At 40.9% G+C, this 25,780-nt stretch overlaps 1 protein-coding gene across 1 annotated transcript in view; it reads right to left on the reverse strand.

The window, feature by feature from the left end:
* Positions 1 to 14,738: 14,738 nt before the first annotated feature.
* The window catches only part of wrn (WRN RecQ like helicase), an 83,070-nt gene continuing 72,028 nt past the window's right edge, over positions 14,739 to 25,780 (reverse strand). The window contains exons 31-32 of the mRNA XM_043673958.1: positions 23,222 to 23,386; positions 14,739 to 16,359 (exon numbers count right to left, since the gene is read on the reverse strand). Coding sequence (XP_043529893.1) covers positions 16,243 to 16,359; positions 23,222 to 23,386 — 282 coding nt within the window. The 3' untranslated portion in view covers positions 14,739 to 16,242. The remainder of the gene's footprint in view (positions 16,360 to 23,221; positions 23,387 to 25,780) is intronic.

Here is a 25,780-nt window from a genome sequence, read left to right on the forward strand (position 1 = left end):
TCCTAATCCGAACCTCCAACTCACCCTCAATGCCATATCTCCGTATTTTCTGCAGTAGCCTACCATGGGGAACCTTATCAAACGCCTTACTAAAATCCATATATACCACATCTACCGCTTGCCCCTCATCCACCTCCTTCGTCACCTTTTCAAAGAATTCAATAAGGTTTGTGAGGCATGACTTGCCCTTCACAAAACCATGCTGACTATCCTTGATCACATTGTTCCTATCCAGATGTTCATAAATCCTATCCCTTACAATTCTCTCTAAGATTTTGCCCACAACAGAAGTGAGACTCGCTGGCCTATAGTTACTAGGGTTATCCCTACTCCCCTTCTTGAACAAGGGAGCCACATTTGCTATCCTCCAGTCTTCTGGCACTATTCCTGTAGACAATGAGGACATAAAAATCAAGGCCAATGGCTCTGCAATCTCCTCCCTTGCTTCCCAGAGAATCCTAGGATAAATGCCATCAGGCCCAGGGGACTTATCTATTTTCACCCTTTCCAGAATTTCCAACACCTCTTCTCTACATACCTCAAAGCCATCCATTCTACTTAATTGTGACTCAGTGTTCACATCGACAACAATGTCCTGTTCCTGAGTGAATACTGACGAAAAGTATTCATTCAGTGTCTCCCCAATCTCTTCAGCCTCCACACGCAACTTCCCACTACTATCCTTGACTGGACCTATTCCTACCCTAGACATTCTTTTATTCATGCTGCCACATGAGGAACTGTTTGGGGCAGGATTGGCTCGATGAGTTGTTTGGAGGCTTGTGTGCTCAATCCAATGCCTCAAGTTCACTCTGCAAAGTCTCTCAATGATTTTGGTGCCATAGCAGATCTGTTTTGGTCAGCCACAGTGTTTGACCTCTTCAGTAACTCGGTGCTGTTGCTCCCTATACCTGAGTCCAGGTTATTTGATAAATGTAAAACCCAACAGAGTGAAAAATTATCCATAGGGAACACCATTACGAACCACTTCCCAGTCTGAAAAGCATTCTCAGCCATCATGACCCTTTGTTCTGTCACTGAGCCAATGTTGGACCCAGCCAGTCCACAACTTTCCTTTTGATACATTTTCTTTTTGACCTCCTGAAATTCTGTACATTCACTGCATGACCTTGATCTCCTTCTCCGTAACCTCCTCAAATAGTAGTTGGACCCAGTTTGCCTTTTAATAAGTCATGTTGGCTCTTGTTAGTTTACACATCGCTTTCAAAATAAAGTCACAGTTAAATAGACAATATCCTGCCCACCCACTGATTTATCTGCAGTTTCCTGGTTTAGCTCTCACCCCTTTATTAAATAGTGGTAGACGATTAGCAACTCTCTGGTCTTCTGACACTATTTATCTCTTCAATCAGGAGTGAAAGATTGTGACCAAAACCTCTGCTAAGCCCACTTTTATTTCCTGCAATAACCTGCAATGAAATCCATCTGAACCAGCCAATTTCCTAATTTCCAGTTACACCATCATTTTTTGCTAGCTTTTCTCTATCCATTTCTTTCCCATCCATAATTACCTCCCCAAAAATTAATAACGAGTTTCCATTGTGCGAGATTTCATATAACCAGAGTTTAATGCACAAAGGAAGCCTCTCAGGTCATTGTATCATGAGTTGGTTCTTTTGTGGAGCAATCAGAAGTTAGGTACATCACCCCACTCTCTACCCAGAGCCATATATCTTCCTCAGCTTCAACTAGTTATCCAATTTCTCTTTAAAGATGCAATGGTCTCTGCCCCAACCATTCCCTATGGCAAGGCATATTATGCTCCAACAACCCCCTACACAAAGAAATTATTTTTTAACCTCACTTCTTATTCTCTCAGTGATAATTTTAAGTGAAATATGTTTGTATGTCCCCAGCCCTTAGCCCACAAACCTTTAATGTATAAACAAAAGCATGACACAATTCAAAGTAGCTACAAACTATTTAGCAACACCAGCCCAAACATATTGTTGAGCGTCATACTGTTGACAGAAGAGTTCTTTTTAATAAGCAGCAGTAGAAAGCATTCCCTTAAGGGGCAGAAAAATTGCAGTCCTTTAGCTTGTGACTCAACTACCTAATCTGACAAATGAGCAACAGCTCATGATATAATTTAACACTTTGGTATGCAAACGCCTCCAATTTTATTACCTGTCTCATTTGGGGTTAGTTTGGTTTTGTCAGTTGATTCTCACTGCGAAGAAAATGAATTCTGTCTGTGGTGTCAACATACCAAAACCTTAATATGAAAGAAACTTTATATGTGTTACTTCAGATTAATTATTTTATAGAGAATCATAAAAATAGTTCATTATTTTTATGTACATTGTTTTTCCTCTAGCACGTGTATTTTAATAAAACTTTACAGTCCCATTTGACATACAAGTAAGAAATTAACACGGATTTTCAATGTGCCTTTTACAGGAACAGTAGCTGTGAATTTCCGCGGGTGTCAGAACTACAACTGTCAGATAGAACCTACCTGAAAATGATTTGGAGATGCCGGTGTTGGAACAACCTGATGAAGGAGCGGTGCTCCGAAAACTAGTGCTTCCAATTAAACCTGTTGGACTATAACCTGGTGTTGTGCGACTTTTAACTTTATATTTGAAAATGGCCATTTCAATTGGGCTTGGAAGGGGTGGAATCCTTGTTCCATGGTTATAGGATCTGTAACATTGGGAGGAGAGATGGATTAGGAGTAGGGTTCTTTACGCTAAAATATCTTGCCTCTCTTGTTTACCATGGATCTGGCATTTCAATAGAGACAAAGATTAGAGAGTCAAGTTGCAGTGATTAGTGGGGTTCACTGTTAAACTGCCCAAAGGCCACCATAGACCAGCTGTCTCATTAGAGAGGGACAACTGGTGTTGATTAAATCTGAGATCACCACACCCCAGGTAAGATTGAGAGGGAGAGTGCTTCAGGGTAACCTCAGCCGGTACAGGAAGTGAACCCAAACTGTTGGTGTCACTCTGCATTACAAATCGGCTGTCCAGTCAACTGAGCTAACCAAACCACCGTTGGCCAACAACTTTAGTGATGAAGTGGCACAAAATGAAACAGGGCATGCCACGGAGATCAGTTGGCACTAGAAACTGACCCTGGAAGACTAACTGGGCAGAGATCATGACTTTTTAGGCTTAAGGTTAACTTAGCACCTATTTTCTCTGTGATGAAATCAGTAAAGATATTTACAGACAACCTGTAGCAGAAAGGCAGAACTCTGAAAAACTGGGACCACTGGTTTCCTCATTGATTTTGCTTCTGCCTTTATCAGTCCAGTACGTCAACTGAAGACTTAATCAATGTGGCACGCCCTATTTGTATCAAACAATTGACTGGCAATGTCCAACATAGGCAGCAGTACCATCTCCTTTCTAACTGGTTACCAACAGTAAGATGATACATTCCCCAAAGTCAAGTGGTTATCGTGTCAGCCTTGTGGGGCCCTCCTGCAGATTATTCTACATACCAGTTACTGACAATGCATCACAGGCAGACTACATGATGTGCTGTGTATTTGTGTGAAGTCCTTTGAAGATGCATGTCTCCTGACAGTGTTAATTATAAGCTGCTGTTTGAATGTGGCCACTGCTCCAGTGTAATTGGCAACTGAACGTCCATATGGTTGTGTGAGGGCTTGGCTTTGGCTGGAAGCAAATATGAAACAAGTTGAGAGACAACGCTTTGTGCACATTTACAGAGACTGCCTGATAAATAGCACTGCAATGTGATTTTACCTCAGTAGCTTCTTTTTGTTGAGAAATCATCTACCATGTTGCTCATAGTGTGTGCAGAGTAGACTTCAGCTGCTATCTTCTGACAAGTATGATACTGTGCTGTTTCCTTGCATTCAGCAAGCCAATTCTTTCCTTTTCATAAATTGTCAGGCTGAAAAATGTGTATTTATTGGAAATCCTAAATATATATGTGCAGTGTCCCTGTCCCTTTAATCTCTGGGTATAGCCATTGACAGGACTGAGATTCAGTGCTGCTTTCCCGACCAATGTGAGCAGGAAGTTCACATTGAATTGGGAATAAGGACCAACCTCAGGATATGCAACAAGGTCAATCCACTGGGATAACAGCACAGAATGTCGAAAATGTATTGCTGATCTTTTTTATTCAGTACGTTATAGATAGAAACATATGTTGAGGTCAATTTGAGGTTAATTGCTGCCACTTAGGAAAATTGATTCGTGAAAACCAGATTTTATTTTTAAACGCTAATTGCACAGTGAATGGTTCTTACCTGTTCTCGTGACTTATTCTGTATATATTTGACACACTGCTGTACACGAGTTCAATAGCCATGTGTATGTGCTCGTACACACTTCATGTGCATTCATTAATAAAATAGTCAAACAAAAAATAGAGACTGAGTGTTTTTGATTACTGTACATGTTTTATTTCCTACTTTATTGAACAGCAGTAGATATTTGCTAAGAAAATGGGCACCTCTATAGCTATGGGGAGGGGGACTTTCGCCAAAATTACTGCACATGATTGAAGTTATGACTGTGCATGTCACAAAGTGTTGCCTGTCAATATTTTTATTCGGCAATGCTGATCTCAGCTCACCCTTCAGTGCAGGGCTGTGGGTGTCCTGCATTGCTAAAGACACAATTCTCCATACAAGATGTTTTCATCTGAGATCCTGTCTATCTCAGGCGGAATTTAAAATAAAATTCCCATGTCATTATTTTGAGGAGGACAAAGAATTTTCCCTGCATCAACAATTCTTTAGCCAGCAACACTCAAACAAATAACCTGATCATTTTGTCTCATTTTTGCTTGTGAGATCTTGTTCTGTGAAAATTGGCTACATCCTCCACATTAGACAGTAACAGCGCTTAAAAGCAGTTTCTTTAGTTTAGAAATATTGTGATTGTACAATATAAATTCTTTGAAGACACTGAAAGTATTCTGCCACTCAAGCAGCAATTTTCAAGAATATATGTAAGATCTGATTCCTGATACTTGTTCATATAAAGCAACTTGGCCAAGAGACAGTTTGTCCTTGAATAAAGACTCTTAACAAAGTAGCTAATGTACTAACTGAAAACATTCACTTGGAAGTAACATTCTTCTGGGTACATCTTTAAAGATTACTGAAGATAAAGGCATTTTCATCAGATACAGGGAAAACAATGATGCTTTGAGAGAATTGATAGCTTAGCTTTTGCAGCAAATGACAAACTGGGAAGTTAGGTTTGAGATGGTTTTGGTTTATATTCACTCATGGGACATGAGTATCACCGGTTTGCCAGCATTTATTACCTGTTCTCAGTTGCCTGTGAGAAGGTTGGGATGAGCTGCCTTCTTGAACTGCTGCAGTCCATGACCTGTAGATGGACCCACAATACCATTACAGAGGGAATTCCAAGATTTTGACCCCAGTGACATTGAAGGAACGATAATATTTTTCCAAGTCAGGATGGTGAGTGGCTTGAGAGGAACTTGCAGATGAAGGCATTCCCATACATCTGCTGCTGTTGTGCTTCTAGATGGAAGTGGTTGTGGGTTTGGAAGGTACTGTCTAAGGATCATTGGAGAATTTCTGCAGTTTATCTTGTAGATAGTACACACTGAGCATCAGTGGTGAAAGGAGTGGATGCTTGTGGATGCGTGCCAATCAAGTGGGCAAGTGAGGAGTATTCTGTCACACTCCTGACTTGTACCTTGGAGGTGGTGGACAGGCTTTGAGGAGTCAGGAGGTGAGTTACTCGCCTCAGTATTCCTAGCCCCTGACCTGCTGTTGTAGCTACTGTGTTTATATGACAAATCCAGTTGTGTTTCGGCTCAATGGTAAACCCAAGGATGTTGATAGTGGGGATTTCAGTGATGGTAACACCATTGAATGTGAAGAGATGGTGATCAGATTGCCTCTTAAAGAAGATGGTCTTTACTTGGCATTTGTGCGGCTTGACTATTACTTGCCACTTGTTATCCAAGACTTGGATATTGTCCAGATTTTGTTGTGTTTGAACATGGCAAATGGCGAAGGATGGGTAGTTAAGTAGTCTCCTTAAAATTCATCAAACTGCCCTCACATTTATATGTAGGCTCTTTAGGTTACATATTCATGGTCAATAGCTTTTGTTTAATAATTGCTCCCATTGAATTTCTAAGACATCTGTGCAAAACATTGCTGGTACAGATTATTCCTTTCCATTCAAAACCATTCTTCATGGCTGTTAGGAGGCCACCCACATAGAAAAAAAGCAAAAAAAAAGACAGCTGGGTTCTTGATAGAAGCTGTCTGTATTGTGGCGGCTATCAGATTATAATTGCTCATGCATTGGTCACAGAATACATATAAAATACAAGTATGTTTTAAATTGAGAAATCATTGACTGAGATGAAGATTTGAAATGGAAGAATCTTGATCCTCCTTCTCTCTAACGTTTTGTGGATTTACAGCACATACATCTTTCACAAAACTCACTGTTGTTTTAACTCCGTCCTTTTGTACACCTTCCTATGTTTACCCTGTCAGTCTTGTATCAACCTTGTAGAGATTACCATTGATCAGAATCTGAATTGGATCAGACACATAAATACTGTGGCTACAAGAGCAGATCAGATCAGAATTATGTAGCAAGAAGCTCACCTCCTGCCTCCTCAAAGCCTATTCTCATCTATAAACCAGAAGTCAGGTTATACACTCCACTTGCCTGGATGGGTGCAGCTCCAATAACACACAAGAAGCTTGACACCATCCAACACAAAGCACAAAAGTCCACTTCCTCCACCACCGATGCTCAGTAACAGCAGTGTGTACTATCTACAAGAGGCACTGCAGAAATTCAACAAAGATCCTGAGACAGCATCTTCCAAATCCAGGACCACTATCATCTGGAAGGACAAGAGCAGGAGATACTTTGAAATACCACCACCTGCATGTTCCAAGCCCACTCATTATCCTGACTTGGAAATATATCTCTGTTCCTTCAGTGTCACTGGGTCAAAATCCTGGAACTTCCTCCTTGATGGCACTTTAGGTCAATTTCCATCAAACAGATGGCAGTAGTTCAAGAAGGCAACCCACTATCACCTTCTCAAAAGCAACCAAGGATAGGTAATAAATTCTGGCCGGATGAAAGTGAGGACTGCAGATGCTGAGATCAGAGTCAAGATTACAGAGGGGCTGGGAAAGCACAGCAGGTCAGGCAGCACACGAGGAGTAGGAAAATTGAAGAAGGTTACCTCAGATTACAACAGGATCATGATCAGATGGGTGAATGGGGTGATGAATGGCAGATGAAGTTTAGTTTAGATGTATGTGAGGTGCTGCATTTTGGAAAAGCAAATCATAGCAGGGCTTATACATTTAATGGTACGGGGCTAGGGAGTGTTGCTGAGCAAAGAGACCTTGGAGTGCAGGTTCGTAGCTCCTTGAAAGTAGAGTCGCAGATAAATAGGATAGTGAAGAAGGTGTTTGGTATGTTTTCCTTTATTGGTCACAGTATTGGTCAGGAGTTGGGAGGTCATGTTGCAGCTGTACAGGACGTTGGTTAGGCCACTTTTGGAATATTGCGAGCAATTCTGGTCTCCTTCTGATCGGAAAGATGTTGTGAAACTTGAAAGGGTTATGAAAAGATTTACAAGGACTTTGCCAAGGTTGGTGGATTTGAGCTGTAGGGAGAGGCTGAATAGGCTGGGGCTGTTTTCCTTAGAGCATCAGAGGCTGAGGGGTGACCTTATAAGAGGTTTATAAAATCATGAGGGGCATGGATAGGATAAATAGACAAAGTCTTTTCCCTGGGGTGCGGGAGTCCAGAATTAGAGAGCATAGGTTTAGGTTGAGAGAGGAAAGGCATAAAAGGGACCTAAGGGGCAACTTTTTCACACAGAGGGTGGTGCATGTATGGATGAGATGCCAGAGGAAGTGGTGGAGGTTGGTGCAATTGCAGCATTTAAAAGGCATCTGGTATATAAATAGAAAGGTTTAGAGGGATATGGGCAAGTGCTGGCAAATAGGACTAGATTAGGTTGTTGTGGTTCTGTTCGCCGAGCTGGGAATTTGTGTTGCAGACATTTCGTCCCCTGTCTAGGTGACATCTTCAGTGCTTGGGAGCCTCCTGTGAAGCGCTTCTGTGATCTTTCCTCTGGCATTTGTAGTGGTTTGAATCTGCTGCTTCCGGTTGTCAGTTCCAGCTGTCCGTTGCAGTGGTCGGTATATTGGGTCCAGGTCGATGTGCTTATTGATTGAATCTGTGGATGAGTGCCATGCCTCTAGGAATTCCCTGACTGTTCTCTGTCTGGCTTGCCCTATGATAGTAGTGTTGTCCCAGTCGAATTCATGTTGCTTGTCATGTGTGTGTGTGGCTCCCAAGGATAGCTGGTCGTTTCGTTTCGTGCTAGTTGGTGTTCATGGATGCGGATTGTTAGCTGTCTTCTTGTTTGTCCTATGTAGTGTTTTGTGCAGTCCTTGCATGGGAGTTTGTACACTACATTAGTTTTGCTCATGCTGGGTATCAGGTCCTTTGTTCTGGTGAGTTGTTGTCCGAGGGTGGCTGTTGGTTTGTGTGCTGTTATAAGTCCTAGTGGTCGCAGTAGTCTGGCTGTCAGTTCAGAAATGCTCTTGATGTATGGTAGTGTGGCTAGTCCTTTGGGCTGCTGCATGTCCTCGTTCCATTGTCTTTCCCTTAGGCATCTGTTGATGAAATTGCGCGGGTATCCGTTTTTGGATTCAACCCAAACTCTGGGTCAGATATGTGGATGACACCTTTGTAATCATTAAAAACACAGAAATAGAGAACACACACCGGATCATCAACGCCACACTCACAGGAATCCGATTCACTCGAGAGGAAGAAAAGGACAACCAACTCCCATTCCTAGACGTGATGGTACAGAGAACACCGAACGGAGAATTCACCACAAAGGTATATAAGAAAGCCACACACACAGACCAAGTCCTGAACTACGAAAGCAACCACCCCAACACACACAAAAGAAGTTGCATCAAAACACTATTCAAAAGGGCCACAACACACTGCAGTACACCAGAACTGCAAAAAGAGGAAGAACAAGACCTATATAATGTATTCGCCAAAAACGGATACCCATTTTTTACAAGGGTGAATGAGGAATGCAGGTGGGAAGGCAATAATTGGATGCAATTGGGGTATAATTGTGTTAGGTCTTTGGGGAGGGTAGAGCAGATGGGTAGGAAGGAAGATGGACAGGTAAGAAAGGTCAAGAGGGTGGTGCTGAGTTGGAGGGTTGGATCTGAGATGAGGTTTAGGGAGGGGACGTTGTTCTCAATGCGGTCTCCTGTACTTCGGAGACAGAACGCCAACTCTTGGAGTGTTTCAGAGAACCTCTCTGGGACGCACACCAAACCACCTCACTGCCCTGTGGCCAACCACTTCAACTTCCCAGTCCACCAAGGACATGCAGGTCCTGGGCCTCCTCCACTTCCAAAGCCGAGCCACCTCATCTCCTGCCTTGGGACCCTCCAACCACATGGCATCAACATAGACTCACCAGTTTCCAAATCTCCCCTCCCAGATCCAACCCTCCAACATGGTACTATCCTCTTGACCTGTCCATCTTCCTTCCTACCTATCAGCTCCACCCTCCCCACCGATCTATTACCCTTTACCTGCATCCATCTATCACCTTCAGAGATACCTTCCCCCAACCCTATCCCAACCCTCCGATTTATCTCTCGGCCTCCTTCCCCCTCCTCATTCCTGATGAAGGGCTCCGGCCCAAAACGTTGACTCTCCTGCTCCTTGGATGCTGCCTGACCTGTTGTGCTTCTCCATTGCCACACTCTTCAACTCTACCAGGAGATTTAAAAAAGAGCCAAGTGGCTGAATGCCAGTAAGAGGAAGTGTCATAAACAGAAGGCTGTGGAAGAAGAGTTTAAGGCATCTATGTTAAGAAATAAGTGGTGTCAACAAATTTGTTTTTGGGTCCCATGCAGAGACATTAACTAAAAAGACTAGCATTAAGTGAATGCAGACATTTGCTGTTAAGAAACTAAACACAGGTATGCCAACTGAAGAACTTAAAGAGGAAAGACGTTAGCAGTCACTGAAGTTTCAGTGGCTCCAAGGTTGCTGTTAAGGGTAGCCTTTATTTGATATTTGCATTGAAGTTGAATAGTTCTTTGTAATGTAAAATAGTTTGTTTTTACTCGCCTTTGAGAATAATAAACATTGATGTTCTCAATAGTCTTTGTAAATATGTTCAATGAATGACCAACACAATTACCAAATTGCAAAAATTAAACTTATGGTCCCTCAAGTTGGGTTCCACACTGGATACTATCAGCTGGGAGTAGAATTTAGTTTTTTCAGTTAGCGTAATGAGGACAGTTTTCATAAATGTGTGCACTTCCTTAAACACAAGATTAAGAAACTGTCTAATAGAGTTAGAATCATACAGTCACAGATGTACAGCAGAGAGACCGACCCTTTGGTCCAACCTGTCTATGCTGACCAGATATTCTAAATTAATCCAGTGCCATTTACCAGCATTTGGCTATGTCCCTCGAAACCCTTCCTACTCATATACCAATCCAGATACCTTTTAAATATTAAAAATAACAACACCAGCTTATAGTCCAACAGGTTTATTTGGAAGTACTTTCAAATTAACCTGTTGGGCTATAACCTGGTGTTGTGTGACTTTTAACTTTGCCCACCCTAGTCCGACACCTCCACATCATGGCTACCATCAACAGTTTTAAATATTGTAATTGTAACTTCCTCTGGCAGCTTGTTCCATACACGCACCGCTTCCTGCATGAAAAAGATGCCCCTTAGATCCCTTTTAAATCTTTCCCTCTGTCCTTAAACCTGTGCCATTTAGTTTTGGACTTCGCGACCCTTGGGAAAAGACCTTGCCTATTCACCCTATCCATGCTCATGATTTTACAAACCTGTATAAAAAGTCATCCCTCAGCCTCCAGGGAAAACAGCCCCACCCTATTCAGCCTCTCTCTATGAGTCAAACCCTCCAATCCTAACAGTATCCTTGTGAATCTTTTCTGAACCCTTTCAAATTTTGCAACATCCTTCCAGTAGTAGGAAGACCAGAATTGCACGCATTATTCCAAAAATGGCCTATTTGTCTTGTACACCTGCAACGTTATCTCCCAACTTCTATACTCTATGCACTGACCAATAAAAGAAAGTATACCAATGCCTTCTTCACTAACCTATCCACCTGTCACTCCACTTTCAAGGAACTATGACCCTACACTCCAAGGTCTCTTTGTTCAGCAATACTCCCCAGGACCCTACCATTAAGTGTATAAGTCCTGCTAAGATTTACTTTCCCAAAATGCAGTACCTCACATTTATCCAAATTAAACTCCATCTGCCACTTCTCAGCCCATTGGCCCAGCTGATCAAGATCCCATTGTACTCTGAGGTAACCTTCTTCGCTGTCCACTACACCTCCAATTTTGGTGTCATCTACAAATTACTAAGCATACTTCCTATGTTCACATCTAAATCATTTATATAAATGTCAAAAAGCAGTGGATTCAGCACCGATCCTTGTGGCACACCGCTGGTCACAGGCCTCAAGTCTGAAAAGCAATCCTCCACTACCACCCTCTGTCTTCTACCTTTGAGCCAGTTCTGTATCCAAATGGCTATTTCTCCCTTTATTCCATATGATCTAACCTTGCTAACCAGTCTACCATGAGGAACCTTGTCAAACACCTTACTGAAGTCCATATAGATCATGTCCACCATTCTGTCATCATCAGTACGCCTTGTTACTTCTTCAAAAAAAAACTCATGTTAGTGAGACACGATATCCCTCGCACAAAGCCATGTTGACTATCCCTAATCAGTCCTGGCCTTTCCAAATACATGTAAATCCTGCCACCGCCCCACCTCCCCGAAGTCCCTCCAACAACTTGCCCCACTACTGATGTCAGGCTCACCTGAGGTGTTTTAAGATGATCAAAAGAATTGGGAATGCAGATAAAACAAAATTATTCCCTCTGGAGAATCTAGAAAAAAAAGGGGTGAGGGGCATCTGCTTAATAATAGAGGTAGGGCATTCACGGTAGTATCAGGAACTTCAAAGGTAGTTGAATCCTGGAAGTTACTCATCCAAAAGCTACTGGGTCCAGTGACCAGCTGAAGAGTTCAAAATTGAATTTGACATACTAATGTTCATATGAGGGCAGTAAGGGTTACAAAGTTGGCAAATGGAGTTAAGCTACAGCTCGGCTTTAACTCAGCTCACTGTCAGAACAGATGTTACAATTAGAGCAGAGAAGGTCAAGGATTTAGTCAAGGTTGTCAAAATCATGATGGGTTGAGAGTAAATTAGGAGATTTTTTTTTTCCCCAGTGACAGAGAATCAGTTATCAGAGGACACAGACTTCACTAGAAGTGAAGACAAGATGAGGGGAAATCTTACTGTACAACAAAATCTGGACCCTGGAAAGCACTTTCTAAAATAATGGTAGAAGTAGATTGATTAACTTGTAAAAGGAAATTGAATAAATAATTAGAAGGGAGGACTTTGCAGCGCTTTTAGGAAATTGATAAATCTCTCTCAAAAAAAATGTCCTTAAAGCTCTTTTGCTGCAGTGTTAGTGTCCCTACCTCTGGGCCAGAGGTTTGGGTTCAAATCCACGTACCTGAAAGATAAGTGATAACATATCTGAACAGACTGATGAACAATAATTAAATAGCATTACCCGAATTATGTCTTTCCACGCTGCATTATTCTTTGGTTTCAACAAGCTCATAAGACTAAATAGTCTTCTCCAGTTCCTTATGACTTGATCATTAACATGCAATTACCACCCTGCCCCAAGTACCTGAAAATTTATAATGGATGAAATAATGGGTGTTGATCAGGTGTGAAGCTCATCCAGTATTTGTTTTGGAAGAGGACAGGAGAGATGCAGGACAGCAGACAACCACCTGCAGAGGATCTGCTTCCCATTATCCTAAAATAACTCCAATGACAAAAGTGAGGAAGTGAGACTTCAGTTGCACCAAGCCATGGGCTGCAGCACTGCATTGTTTTCAACAGGAAAGAGTTTTAGATTTTGGACACTGTAGCTCACAGTCAAGCAAAAGTGTTAAATGACAAGGAAAGGTTCTGCAAATTTTAAAAAAATCACTTGAGAGAAGAACAGGACCAATCTAATTGAAGTGTTACTAACGATAAAGGAATTCAGCAGGATAAATACCAAAAATCGCATTCCTCTAATGGGACAATTTCACAACAACTGTCAAAATTATTTTTTAAAAAACTGACATTGCTGGAAGAAACTCATCAGATCCAGCAGCATCTGCAGAGAGAAAGCAGTGTTAACATTTGAGTTCTTCAGAATGGATAGTAGCTAGGAAAAGAGGCGGACGGTGATAGGGAGTAAGTGGAGAGGTGGAGACAGAGTCCAGGGACAAAGAAGAACATTTAGGCAGATGAAGAGTTGGATGATAATAAACCCGGAAACAAGAAATGCTGATAATGGGGGCCATAAGTAGGTGAAAAAAATGGGTTGGTTGCGCAGAAACCAGCCCATATCATTACAGAGATGTGGGGGTTGGGTAAGGGATGTGAAAGGTGGTTTTCAGATTCTAGAAGCACTGTACTCGATATCGAGTCATGAAGGCTCCAAGATCCCCAACCAGAAAACGAGCTTGTACTGAGCCTCGCTGCAGCACTGTGGCAGGTCTGAGACTGATATGTTAGCCAGGGAACACAGTGTGCTGCAGTGGCAGGCAACTGGAAACTCAGGTGAAATGTGTTCATTTTTACAGACAGGATGTAGGTGTTCTGCAATGAGGTTATCCAGTCTGTGGTTCACCTCCCCAGTGTAGTTACATCATTCAGGAGTGTCACCTGAATTCATTTTTCATAGATTTTGGGAATTTGTAACCTCTCATTCAAAGGCTGTAAATTCTGGGGCAACTGAAAAGTCTGACTAAAATTGATAAATTTTCATTGATGGTATCATGGGAGCAGAAGTAGACAAATGGAGTTGGGTACAAATGAGCAATAATCTAATTCAATAGTGAAGCTCAAATGACTTAATGGCTTATTTCTATATCCCACACTGTCATTCCAGTGATCTAATGAATGAAGGAACACTGCACTCAAAGGGTTGCAGGATCAGACAGTTTACTGTTCTTGTGGTACAGTTGCTAAACCTGTTCCTATACTACACCACAGTTCTGGTGCTCCAGGAGAGACACCCTGCCCAAAGTGCTATCTACAATCTTGTCACCAGCCCCAATCCCGAACATAGTTGCGAGAAAATGCAGGTCTGAGATCCCTTCAAGCTTCCTGTTCGTTTCCTACAGCTGGGCTGCTGTCTTCATCTCTCAGGTTCCCGATTTACCCCTTTGTTCCTCTAAGGAAGATGTGGTTTTACTTCCTGTCACTGCATCAGTTTCTCTCTCTGTTCCAGGTGAACCCTCTCCTTCTCTCATTATCTTCACCTTTCTCCATGTTCCATAAGGGGTTTACCTCCCACCTCATCTGCAGGCAAGAGTTTTCTCCATCTCCCACAATCCCACTCCCAAAGCACATCTGGAGAAGTTGTATCCTGCACACATCCACACATTTAAGTATGTTGACTCCAAAAAAAAAAACCCAACAATGCAGATCAGTGCCTGAAGGTGAATGCAGCTCCAACAGAATCACTGGAATTCCAGACCCTTTGTGTCGTCATTCAGAACTTCCAAAATTGATTCAACCCTCATAAGCAAGAATCAGACCCAGTAATTCACCAGTGAAAAGGTAGAAACTTATTTATTATCAATTAACTTTGCTTTGCCAAGTTGTGCTGAAATATACAAACAGTGCATCGCAATAACATACAATCTGCTGTCATTCTGACTCATAAGTACAGACAATTATCTCATGTTGGGTATTATATTCCTCCTGGTAAAAAAAATTGAAATGCTGATTTACCATTTAGTCCCATTTTAGTAAAGACTGCAAAATGCAGCATAAATCCCTTTGGAATTTATTGTTTCAGAAGAGTCTAACCACATTCTGTCCAAAACAAAAGCTAAGTAGAAGCTGTGTCCATCTCTACAGTTCAATCATACGTGAAGTTATAACAATCCAAATTAGACTTTCCTTACATTTCCAAGTAATAGTTTCCCGATCGGCATTATGATAGTGTTTTTCTCTATGTCTCTTGGGAACATCCAAATACTTGAGCTCCAAAAAGGTGACCGATAGTTTTGAGAAATCTGAAAACACAGCTGAGTACCACCTCTCAACAACTGAAGGTCACAGACTTTCACTTCACGAGGAGCTGCTTGGACACAACTCAACATTGTCCATGAATGCATGACTGAAGCTGAAATTCCCCTCCACACTGGAAGGCAAAGATATAATTCGCACACATTCTAACCTGCTGTGGTGCACGGCTTTAATGTTCCACCACGCAATGCCACTTTTATAATCTGACAAAAGCAAACATGGGAGCATGAAAGAAACATTGCCTGATGAACACATTATTAATGTTTCCACGGGATGGGGAATAAAATAGTTCTCCTGTCATGAAAGCACAACCTGACGTCAACTGTGAAACTGAATAAAAATATTTGGACCAAAGAACTATTTTGCTTGAAATTATTGAGCACTTGCAGCACCAGTTAATGTGTAGCAATCCTTCTCAGTGCACCTAGAATGATCAGAATCAGTCTCAGTATATGTTGTGCAATAGTGCAGTTCCTTTGGACTTTCTACCAGAGAGAATCCGTCTAGGATCACAAAGTGACAAAGGTTATTGATAGCACAATGGCATGTTATCAATACTTTTGTTATAGCATAGTACCTTACTGTACAATACAGATACAGACTTTCAAAACAAATGAGAAATAGCCCAACATCAAAATGTCTTACTTGTTGCTTAGGAATCCCAATTACATTGCATTTCCAAAGCTATAGAGAACATAATTTCACCGCATATATTCGTGAGCTTAACAAATAACAAGAAATAACCATTGTGAAAATAGTTTCACAATGCATAAAGAAAATCATTAAAACTGACTTAACAGCGAGTTCAAAGACATTCAAAATGGTTTTTCAAACAAAAAAGATCATCTTGCCATCTTCTTGCTGCTTTCCTCTTGTCAAGCTGAATGCTCTGAATCAGGTTGTCACCAGCTGAACAAGGTTGCGTGCAAAATACTGAGTCTGGTCCCAAAAGGCGTGCTTACTCTATCACAAACTCTGTAGTGTTGAGATGTTTATCAGAAAACCAATGGCAGTGAAGAGGGTTCAACTGAAAAGTCCTTTCCCTTTCTTCACTTTCTTCTTGGTGGTACAGGAGATTTTCTGTGGATTTGAAGAGCCAAACCAATCTGGCAGTTTCCTTTTTGTTGACTGACTGCATATCTGAAAGACAAGAGATGTATGCAATTGGCAGGCAGCCTTAAATCCCAGTGGCACATATTTGATAGGATCCAATGTGAATTACTGTCAAACCTTGACCATAGTCACCTGCACAGTCACTTGTCCATAGCAACCAAACATAGTTTGGCCCAAGCACAATTCGATCAAATTATTGTCGATTTATACCTTTGTATTTTATACTCTTTATTAGGCACTTAATCCAGCTATTATATTTTCTTTAATCATTCCATCCACACATTACAAGCAATCAACAAAGGTATTCATGATTCAGAAATGCCAATTCAAATCAGGGTTAATAATGTCCTCACTTCAACAGGTGACGATCAGGAATTGTCAAAATTGGTGAGAAAAATTGCAATAGTATTTGTTATCGGTCAGTAAGCAGACTTGTCTGATGGTGACTGGATGTATATGTATACTTCTGTGCACAGGACTGATATTGACAAATTAACATAGCAAAGAATAATGTATTTCAAATTTGCATTGTGATTCATATTTGCATTGTGGGCAGCACGGTGACTCAGTGGTTAGCACTGCTGCCTCTCAGTGCCAGAGACCCAGGTTCATTTCCCACCTCAGGCGACTGTGTGTGAAGTTTGCACATTCTCCCAGTATCAGCGTGGGTTTCCTCCCACAATCCAAAAATGTGCAGGTTAGGTGAATTGGCCATGCTAAATTACCTGCAGTGTTGTGTTAGGTGAAGGGGTAAATGTAGGGGAATGAGTCTGGGTGGGTTGCGCTTCGGCGGGTCGGTGTGGATTTGTTGGGTCGAAGGGCCTGTTTCCACACTAAGTAATCTAATCATATTGGTCACTCAACCTGCCCAGAAGGTACATCTACAGAGTCCCTAGACTGACTGCTCCATTCAGAGACTACCATATAAACAATATACATTAAACGCAAGTCTTACTGTAAAAAGGAAGGTTTAAGAATTACACACAATGCCTCACTAATTCAAACAATCTTCCTGCATTTCCACTCAAAGATTGAGCTTTCAGGTTAAAGCAGCAATGACTGATATAGCTCACTGCTCATGAATCTGTACATCTCAAAAAGCAAGGCCTGAGAATGAAGAGCCAATACCTTAAACATGGTTAGACACAATATTGTCTCGAAAGTGAGATGACCTGTGAGCATAAACTCATCAACAAAGAAGCTCACTATAGCAAGGAAAGCAAGTACATCATCAGCCAGCACATCTCGATCAATCAAGATAGATCACACCTCATTCAAAGTAACATCCTCAATGAATGATTCACTCACAGCAGTCTGGGATTTTCTTCTCAGTTTTAAATACACTTTCACTCTTACACTTTCTTTCGGAGCTGATAAGATTAAGAAAGATGCATCAAGCTTTGGGGCATAGGATTTGTTTTAGTTAGTGACTGTGTAACTTATTTGTCCCTGCTGGTCAGAGGGGTATTATATTCAAGCTAATGACCCCATCATTTGATTAAATTCTATTCAAATTATCTTTTGCCTGTGAAGGTTAAGGGAGGGACCGGAATGGAATTTTTCATGATTTTTCTCTCCCAATTAGTCATGGGTATTTTAAAAATAGAATTTCTCATCTCTCCCAAACAATTATTCTCATGATAGGGAGAGATTAAATAGTGATGGGCAGGCATCAAAACGACATGGCGCAGGCGAGTCGACCTTCTCTGTGACAGTGGTGGCTCAGCAGCAGCCAAAGTCAAAAGATTGTGGATTCCAGACCTGACCTATTAGCATAGTTGTCCTGCTTAGGTCCTGTACAGTCAGAAGAGCCAATCTTCAGAGAAGGCATTAAGCCAGGCTTACCTCTACCTTTCCACTCCAATTTTCAGGAGATCCATAATAATTTCTCCTTCAGTCTCTGCATGCACACTCTGCAATGACTGGAGGTTCTATCCTTAGCCTTTTTCTACATGATGCCTTTCAGCAAAGCTATCTGTAGAGCCGGGGTCAGCTGGCATATATATGACAATGTCCAACTCAAGTTGACCACTGTGATCTTCACAGTAAACACTGCGTTGTCTCACTCGTCATTACACATTAATAGGCAGAATCCTTCTCCTACTTATCAGCAAGATGATGTAACTCTCATCACCACATACTAATTTCACAGGCTGGACTATTCTCCATAAATCTCACCTCCAAATATGCCTGTTGTCTCTGTCCTTCTGAACAGTGGAGGGTGCATCTTGAAAAGTGCTTTAAAGAATCAATCTTTAAAGTGACTTAAGTGTGGCTCATCTTCAAGATAGTACACAGCCATAGTAACCCAATGGGAGTTGGTGTGGATATTGAAAATAATAGACAGATGTTGATAATGCAGATTTCCACATCCTGGATACTGTCCAGCTGTTTGAATGCTGTTGGCACCAATGATCCCTCTGGGCTGCATTTGTGTGTGTGCGGCCATGCAATAATTGACGTGGGCCACTTGCAAGCTATTGACGCACTTAAGAAGCTGCACTGCATATTTTAAAAGATGTCACAGCTTAAACAACAGGCTGGGCAAAACAAAGAAATTCAGAAGTATAATTTTCTTGCTACATTCCTCCCAAGCTGTTAGCATGCAGGAGTTCAAAATTACTCAATAAAACTTTCTTGGCCACAAACTAAGCTATAGTAACCCATCAGGAACAGAGAGAATAGTTGTGTGTGGCCTTGATGTATTGGAGATTTTAAGAACAACAACTGACCCACAAGTTAGTCTTAACTTTCTCCGTATTTGGATATTCCGTTCCCAATTTGGAAGCCATTTATTAGCACTATAGTATTAATTCAAGAGAATTTCCCAATCTTTGCTTCTAGAACAAGCCAAAAATATTGCTATGGAGATTTTGCCAAATTTAGACAGTAAATCTGAAATTAAAAGGAACAGGTTACTCCACAAAATTATGTTACAGACAGTATTAATGGCATTACACACTCAGTAGGAAAATAAAACAGACCTTCAGGAGAATATAGTTGCTAATCATTATGTCATCCAAGTGGTTCTTCGCAATGAAATAAATTTGCCAACTTGGCAAACATAACATATACAGCATCACCTATCTGGCTGTGGTTATCTACTGCCTCATACTAGATCCTGACCAAAATGAAACTGTGAGATCACCTTGGGAAGAAACATGATGATTTCAAGTATCTTTACACCAAAAGATGCTGAACTACAGCCTGTATCCCATGAACTAACAGAGCTGAGACTGTACTATCTTCCAAATCAGAAGCTTGGATATTTCTAGTCCATTCATGACCATATTTAAGGCTCAGTTAAAAGAAATGGGATAGATGAATCGGAGTGCAATGTCCTAACAGATCATTGGATGCAAGACACAACCACCAGATTTCATTGCTAGCCTGCAGATCCTTAATTAGAATGGACTTTAGATCTACTTAATGTGAAAAGTGCAGACATCGTTGAATATAAATGATCCTGATATGTGTGAGGAAGATAAACTAAACCACACACCATTCCATAAATCCTATCACTTGACAATCTAAGCCTGTCAAGTGAAAGTTTTACTTAAATTTATTAGGGTCTCAACTTCAGACAACACCAGTACATAGAAGCAGAAATCAGAGGAATTCTATAGACATTCCATCAGCTTAAAGCATTTCAACTCTGGATACAAAATCGGATTTGTTTTTTTTTAAAAACAGCAAGAATGCTGGCTTGGCTTACAGCCAGGAGTGTGTCAAATCGGGCCAGCATGGGATGATCACCATCGCCTACTCCATGTGGGTCTTCTGCAGCAGCAGAGAGAAAATATGTTTGGTAACTGCAACAGTCGAGTTCCTGATGACTCAGGTGGAACACGAGTAGGTTATGCAGTCTGTGACCCATGAACTAGTATTACGAAGTCATTAAAAATACCCCATCAGCAGCAAAAAAAAAAACCCACTCTGTTCCCTCTGTGGATTTCTCTCTCATGGTTTTATTCAGCTGTATCCTCCTTCAAAACCACACAGAATTACTCAAAAAAAAAACAGTAGCTACAAGCTGGAGAACATGATTGAACGATGGTGGCCCAGAGGAGTACATTTATTTTTATGGACAATTTTGGTTGTGAATTTTAAAAGCACCTTTAAAAATGCCAAGCTTGTTGAGTAATGCAATATTTGGAGAAAAAAAATCATCAGAAGTGTTTTTTTTTGCAGCTTTTCCTCATCTACGTCAAACAGAAAGACAATCTTCATGCTCCAATAACTTTTCCCCAGAGGATGCCATCATTTTCTACACGTTCATTCAATCATTAAATCAAGATTAGAATTGTACAATAATTATGGTTGCACTATAATGAGCAATCATATAAACTGGCTTTTCATACTTTTCACAACTGACACTACCAAAAGAGCCCCCATCACAAATATTGCAATGTAATTAAACTCAGAACAAACGCTGTCATGCATTGCTGATCTATCTTGACAAAGGTCCTGGAAGTGCTGCTGAACAAAAAGACCTCGAAAGGGGAGTCGCAGGTAGACAGGTTAGTGAAGGCAGCATTTGGTTTACTTGTCTTTATTAGTTAGTGCATTGAGTATAGGCATTGGAAGGTCATGTTGCAGCTGTACAGGACATTGGTTAGGTCACTTTTGCAATACTGGTCTCCCTGCTATAGGAAGGATGTTGTGAAACTTGAAAGGATTCAGAAAAGATTGACAAGGATGTTGCCAAAGTTGGAGGGTTTGAGCTATAGGGAGGGGCTGAATTGGCTAGGGCTGTTTTACCTTATAGAAGTTTATAAAATCATTAGGGGCATGGATAGGGTAAATAGACAATAGTCTTTTCCCTGAGGTAGAGGAGTCTAAAACTGGAGGGCATGGGTTTAAGGGGAGAGGAGAAAGGGACCTAAGGGGCAACATTTTCACACAGAAGATGGTGCATATATGGAGTGAGCTGCTAGTGAAATTGGTGGAGGCTGGTATACTTACAACATTTGAAAAAGCATCTGGATGGATATATGAATGGGAAAGCTTTAGAGGGATATGGGCCAAATGCTGGCAGGTGGGAATGGATTAATTTAGGATATCTGGTCGGCATGGAAGAGTTGGATTGAAGGGTCTTTTTCTCTATGACTCTAAAAGTGGACACTGCTTTTACGGAGTAATAACTGTTAACAGGAGTATCCAACATAATTTCATAAACTGAAAATATTACTATACAAACGATCTGATAAAGCTAAAAATAGTTTTAAGAACTCCCCTGAACTGCCAAATCCATTTATACTTTGTAACTCAATTTCAGTTGTTAATCTATACATATATATGTGTTCCAAAATACAGTGATAGTTAACCAGAAATGCTTGCCTGCTACAAAACGCAAAGAATCTGTACGGTTGGATGAATTTCACAAGACTTCAGTCATTCTGCTGTATGCACTAACCTTGGACTGACTTCTTAGGATCTGGCCCTTTTGTCAAAGTGACTGACTGTTCTGTGCCTCTTCCAATCACTCAATGTCACAGCTGATGGCTTTGGCTGGTGACTGAATGTTGATTAATGTTACCAGCTCCATTGTAGCTGTCACTCGGCCTGCTCAATGTTTTGAGATTCTTGAAATAGTAAAGTGATGAGCATTGCGTGGAGGATACAGTGATAAATTATTCTGTAAAATCACTAAACTGGTTTTCTCCACCTTTTGCACGAATTCAATGCAAATACTGACAGCAGGCTACATAATTCCCTCACATTAATCTTCAAAATTTCACACTAAATGCTCTGAAGATTTGGATCATTTCCTGATGGAAATTGAGGGTGCTAATATGCATTTTGTATTTCCTTCAATTATTCATTCATTTCTGCTCGTTAACATGTGAAGCAACATTATCTTCAGTGCTGCTATAGGCACAAATGAGTTTTTAAAGAGCAATAACAGCTAATGCAATGAACAAACCCAATATTCCAGACTATTCATAGTACTGATCAAAAACTCAGAGATCATGAGTTTACTGAAAACTGTATCAAGTTGTGAATTTTAATTTGTTAAATTCTAACATTCATGCACTAACACCAAAAAGAATGATGACAAATGGACTCTGTTTAGAAGCCCACATCAGTCAGGGAAAGGAACCTACCCATTCAGGCCCACACATGACTCCAATATTTCACAACTATTACTCTCAGGACATCAAACAATTAAACATCAGCTTATATTTATATGGTGCCTTTAATGTATTTAAATGTTCAAGAACAAAAAGAACAAAGAAAATGAGAGCACTGGAACAGGCCCTTCGACCCTCCAAGCGAGCGCCGATCTAGATCCTTTATCTAATGGAGCAGCGTTAGAAAACAAAGGATCCAAAACGCCAAGCTATGTAAGGAAATGTGAGGTCATATGACCAAAAAATCTGTCTCTTTGACCAGGCTTAAGAAAAGCCTTAAAGGACAAAAGCAAAGTACAAGGAAGGAATTCCATACTTGGGGCCCAGGCAACTGAAGGCATTGAAATCAATAGTGGAGGAATTATGACTGGGAATGCACAGTAGGCCACAATACAGGAGTGCAGATATCTCAAAAGGGTTGAGGGTAGAAGATATTAAATGGATAGGGTTGCATTAGGCTTGGAGGGATTTGAAAAGAAAGATGAGCACTTAACAATCAAGATGTTGCCTGACTGTAATTGAAATGCTTATATTTTCTGAAGGCAATAAAATACTAAATTAATTCTGTTGTTGCTCCCCTTGGGTGTACTGGATTTTAGAGACACAATTTCATGTATGTACCATAATGAAACGTGGTCACACTCAGGAAAAATAAATTATAGATGCATGAAGGAACTTCATGGGCCTGAATCATTCAGCCTAGTTAACCTGACCCATAGTGTCTCTCATCAAATAAACTACCCACTTTGCCTCACCTCTTTCTGTGAATTATCGAACAAATCGCCCACAGAAACATCAATCAATGGCTGGCTCCATGATGCTAAGTTAGTAGAGGATACATTTCTTGGAACGCTCTCACTGCTCTCAGTAGTCTGGATGAAAGATGTCACATCAGGTTTTTCTGCATCTGCATGCTTCTTCTGGAGAGAGCAAAATCCAAATTTTTAGTTGGAGAAATGTTTAAATCAAGTATGCTAGATCATTACCGCTAGAAAAAAAAAACCTCCCAAAGCGTTTCAGAGGCATGAACAACAACAAAAAAATGACAAATCAAAATAGGAGTGATCAGGAGGGGTCAATAACGTGTTTAAGAGATGGGATTTAAGGTGGATTTGAAAAAGAAACAAAGAAAGAAAGATGCCTAGTCTAAGAGCAAGAATTCCAGATCCCAAGTCTTAAGTGATTGAAACACAGCTGTCAATGGTGGAAGAATGCCTATCTAAGACTTCCTTTCAATTTTAAGGGCTACAACAAAACAAAAAATAATTACTTTAGATTCTAAATTGTACTTGTAAAAAATCAGCATTATTTTAAGCTGATTGAGTGAACCATGTCTTTCCATCGTTCAGAGCCATACAATAGAGGAGGTGATAGCCTAATGGTATTATTGTTCAATGGGAATCCAGAGACCCAGGTAATATTCTTGAGATCCCTGAATTCTGCAGTTGGTGGAATTTGAATTCAATTAAAATCTGGAATTAAGAATGTAATGACAACCATGAAATCATTGTCAGGAAAAGAAAAACAATCTGGTTCACCAAATGTCCTTTAGGGAGGAAATCTGCCACCCTTACTCAGAATGGTCTCCATGTTACTCCAGGCACACCAGCATAGAGTTGACTATTTACTGTTCTCTGGGCACTTGGGGATGGACAATAATTGCTGACCTAGCCAATGATACCTACTTCCTGCGAATGATTCTTTTAAAAGTTAAGAAACAGGTTACTTAGTACAAATATGGTGACAACATGCAATAGAGGGTTTTAGCAAGGAGACAGTAGTATCGGTTACTTTAACATCACGGTGTTTGCTTCAATTACATGAGCAGAATCTATGATGTATCTTGGATAAGAGTCAAGGGCAGTCAAGTCAGTTTACCGATTACCAGAAAAGGCAAATGGTGAGTCAATATACTGTATCACAAAATGTTAAGATGTAGATACCTGCCAATGATTCCTCCACAGCACAGCACAGCACAGCACACCAATCTTGGCCAGATTGTCAGAGCAAAGTGCTCTATTTCAGGAAGACTCAAAGTCAAAGAGTGGGTCCACTCAAGAGCTGCCCTTAGATTTCTCTGGATGGTTGGTCACACAGAAATATCAAAGATCATGTGGCAGCTCTTGAGGATTGGTGCAAACCAGAGGGAATACCGAAATTGTAAGTTTGAATGCAGGGAGTAGAAAATGTATAAAACATTGTATATTTCACTAAATTATAATAGAAGCAGAGAGATACTAAACTGAAACAAGAACAACCGACAAAACGAAAGAGGACGAGAGTGACAAGGAGCGTGTATGAGAGAGAAAGACTACGGACAGAGGGGGAGGGGGAGGGGGAGGGGGAGCACTGATTTTCACAGGTCTCAGGATTATTAGTCCAGGGCAATTTCCATCTCACCATCACCTCCCCCAAGCAAAAGTTTGCATCAATGTAATATGTTTAATGTAGAAAAACCTCCCTGAAATTCTCTCAGAAATAAATAGGAGCAGTTTAGGGAGTTACAATGGCAAGGACAATTTATCAAAAGACAGAGCAAAGCCACAGTTGTAGGCACATTGTTTTGGATATAAAACTGGTTTGAAGGTAGGAGACAAAGGATGGTGGTGAGAATGTGTAGAAGGTATAAGCAGGCAGGGAAAGAGTTAAGCTCTGAGTTTTGTGAAACAAGAGGTTCAGCTGAGCATGACTCGGATCAGATAAGAACTTACAGATAACAATGGGGTGCTGGAGGCAAGGGTAATGGGTTAATAAGGTGGAAAAACATTCATTACGGAGAGCCATTTAACAATATTGGAAGCATTCAGTATGCAAGGTCAGCTAACAAGGGGAAAAATATCCATTGTATGAATCTGGTTAACAAGGTTAAGAACATTCATTGTATATCAGTAAAGGGCTTGGTCTCTGCTATTGATACTCATGATTATAACGATCACCCAATTAATATGTATGTTGTCTTATCTGGATGCTCCTCACTGTAAAATGACTATATAGTTCATTGAGAAACTGCTGTTCCAGATAAGACCATGAACTCCTGCCCATGTACACATGGGCAATCGTTCTCTCTCCCTCCAGGACTTGGAATAAAGATGGAGGAAGTAAAACTATACTGCATCTGAGCATTTTGCTTCGACGGGGGGGGGGGGGGGGGGGAAATGGAATGACAGTAGGGCAAGAACAGGAGGCCTGCGACCAGCAGCGTGTCACAAGGATTGGCGCTGCGTCCACTGCTTTTTTGTCACTTACATAATTGATTTGGCTGTGAATATAGGAGGCATGGTTAGTATGTTTGCAGATGATGCCAAAATAGCTGG

Source organism: Chiloscyllium plagiosum, chromosome 32, assembly GCF_004010195.1.
Source record: "Chiloscyllium plagiosum isolate BGI_BamShark_2017 chromosome 32, ASM401019v2, whole genome shotgun sequence".
NCBI lineage: Eukaryota > Metazoa > Chordata > Chondrichthyes > Orectolobiformes > Hemiscylliidae > Chiloscyllium > Chiloscyllium plagiosum.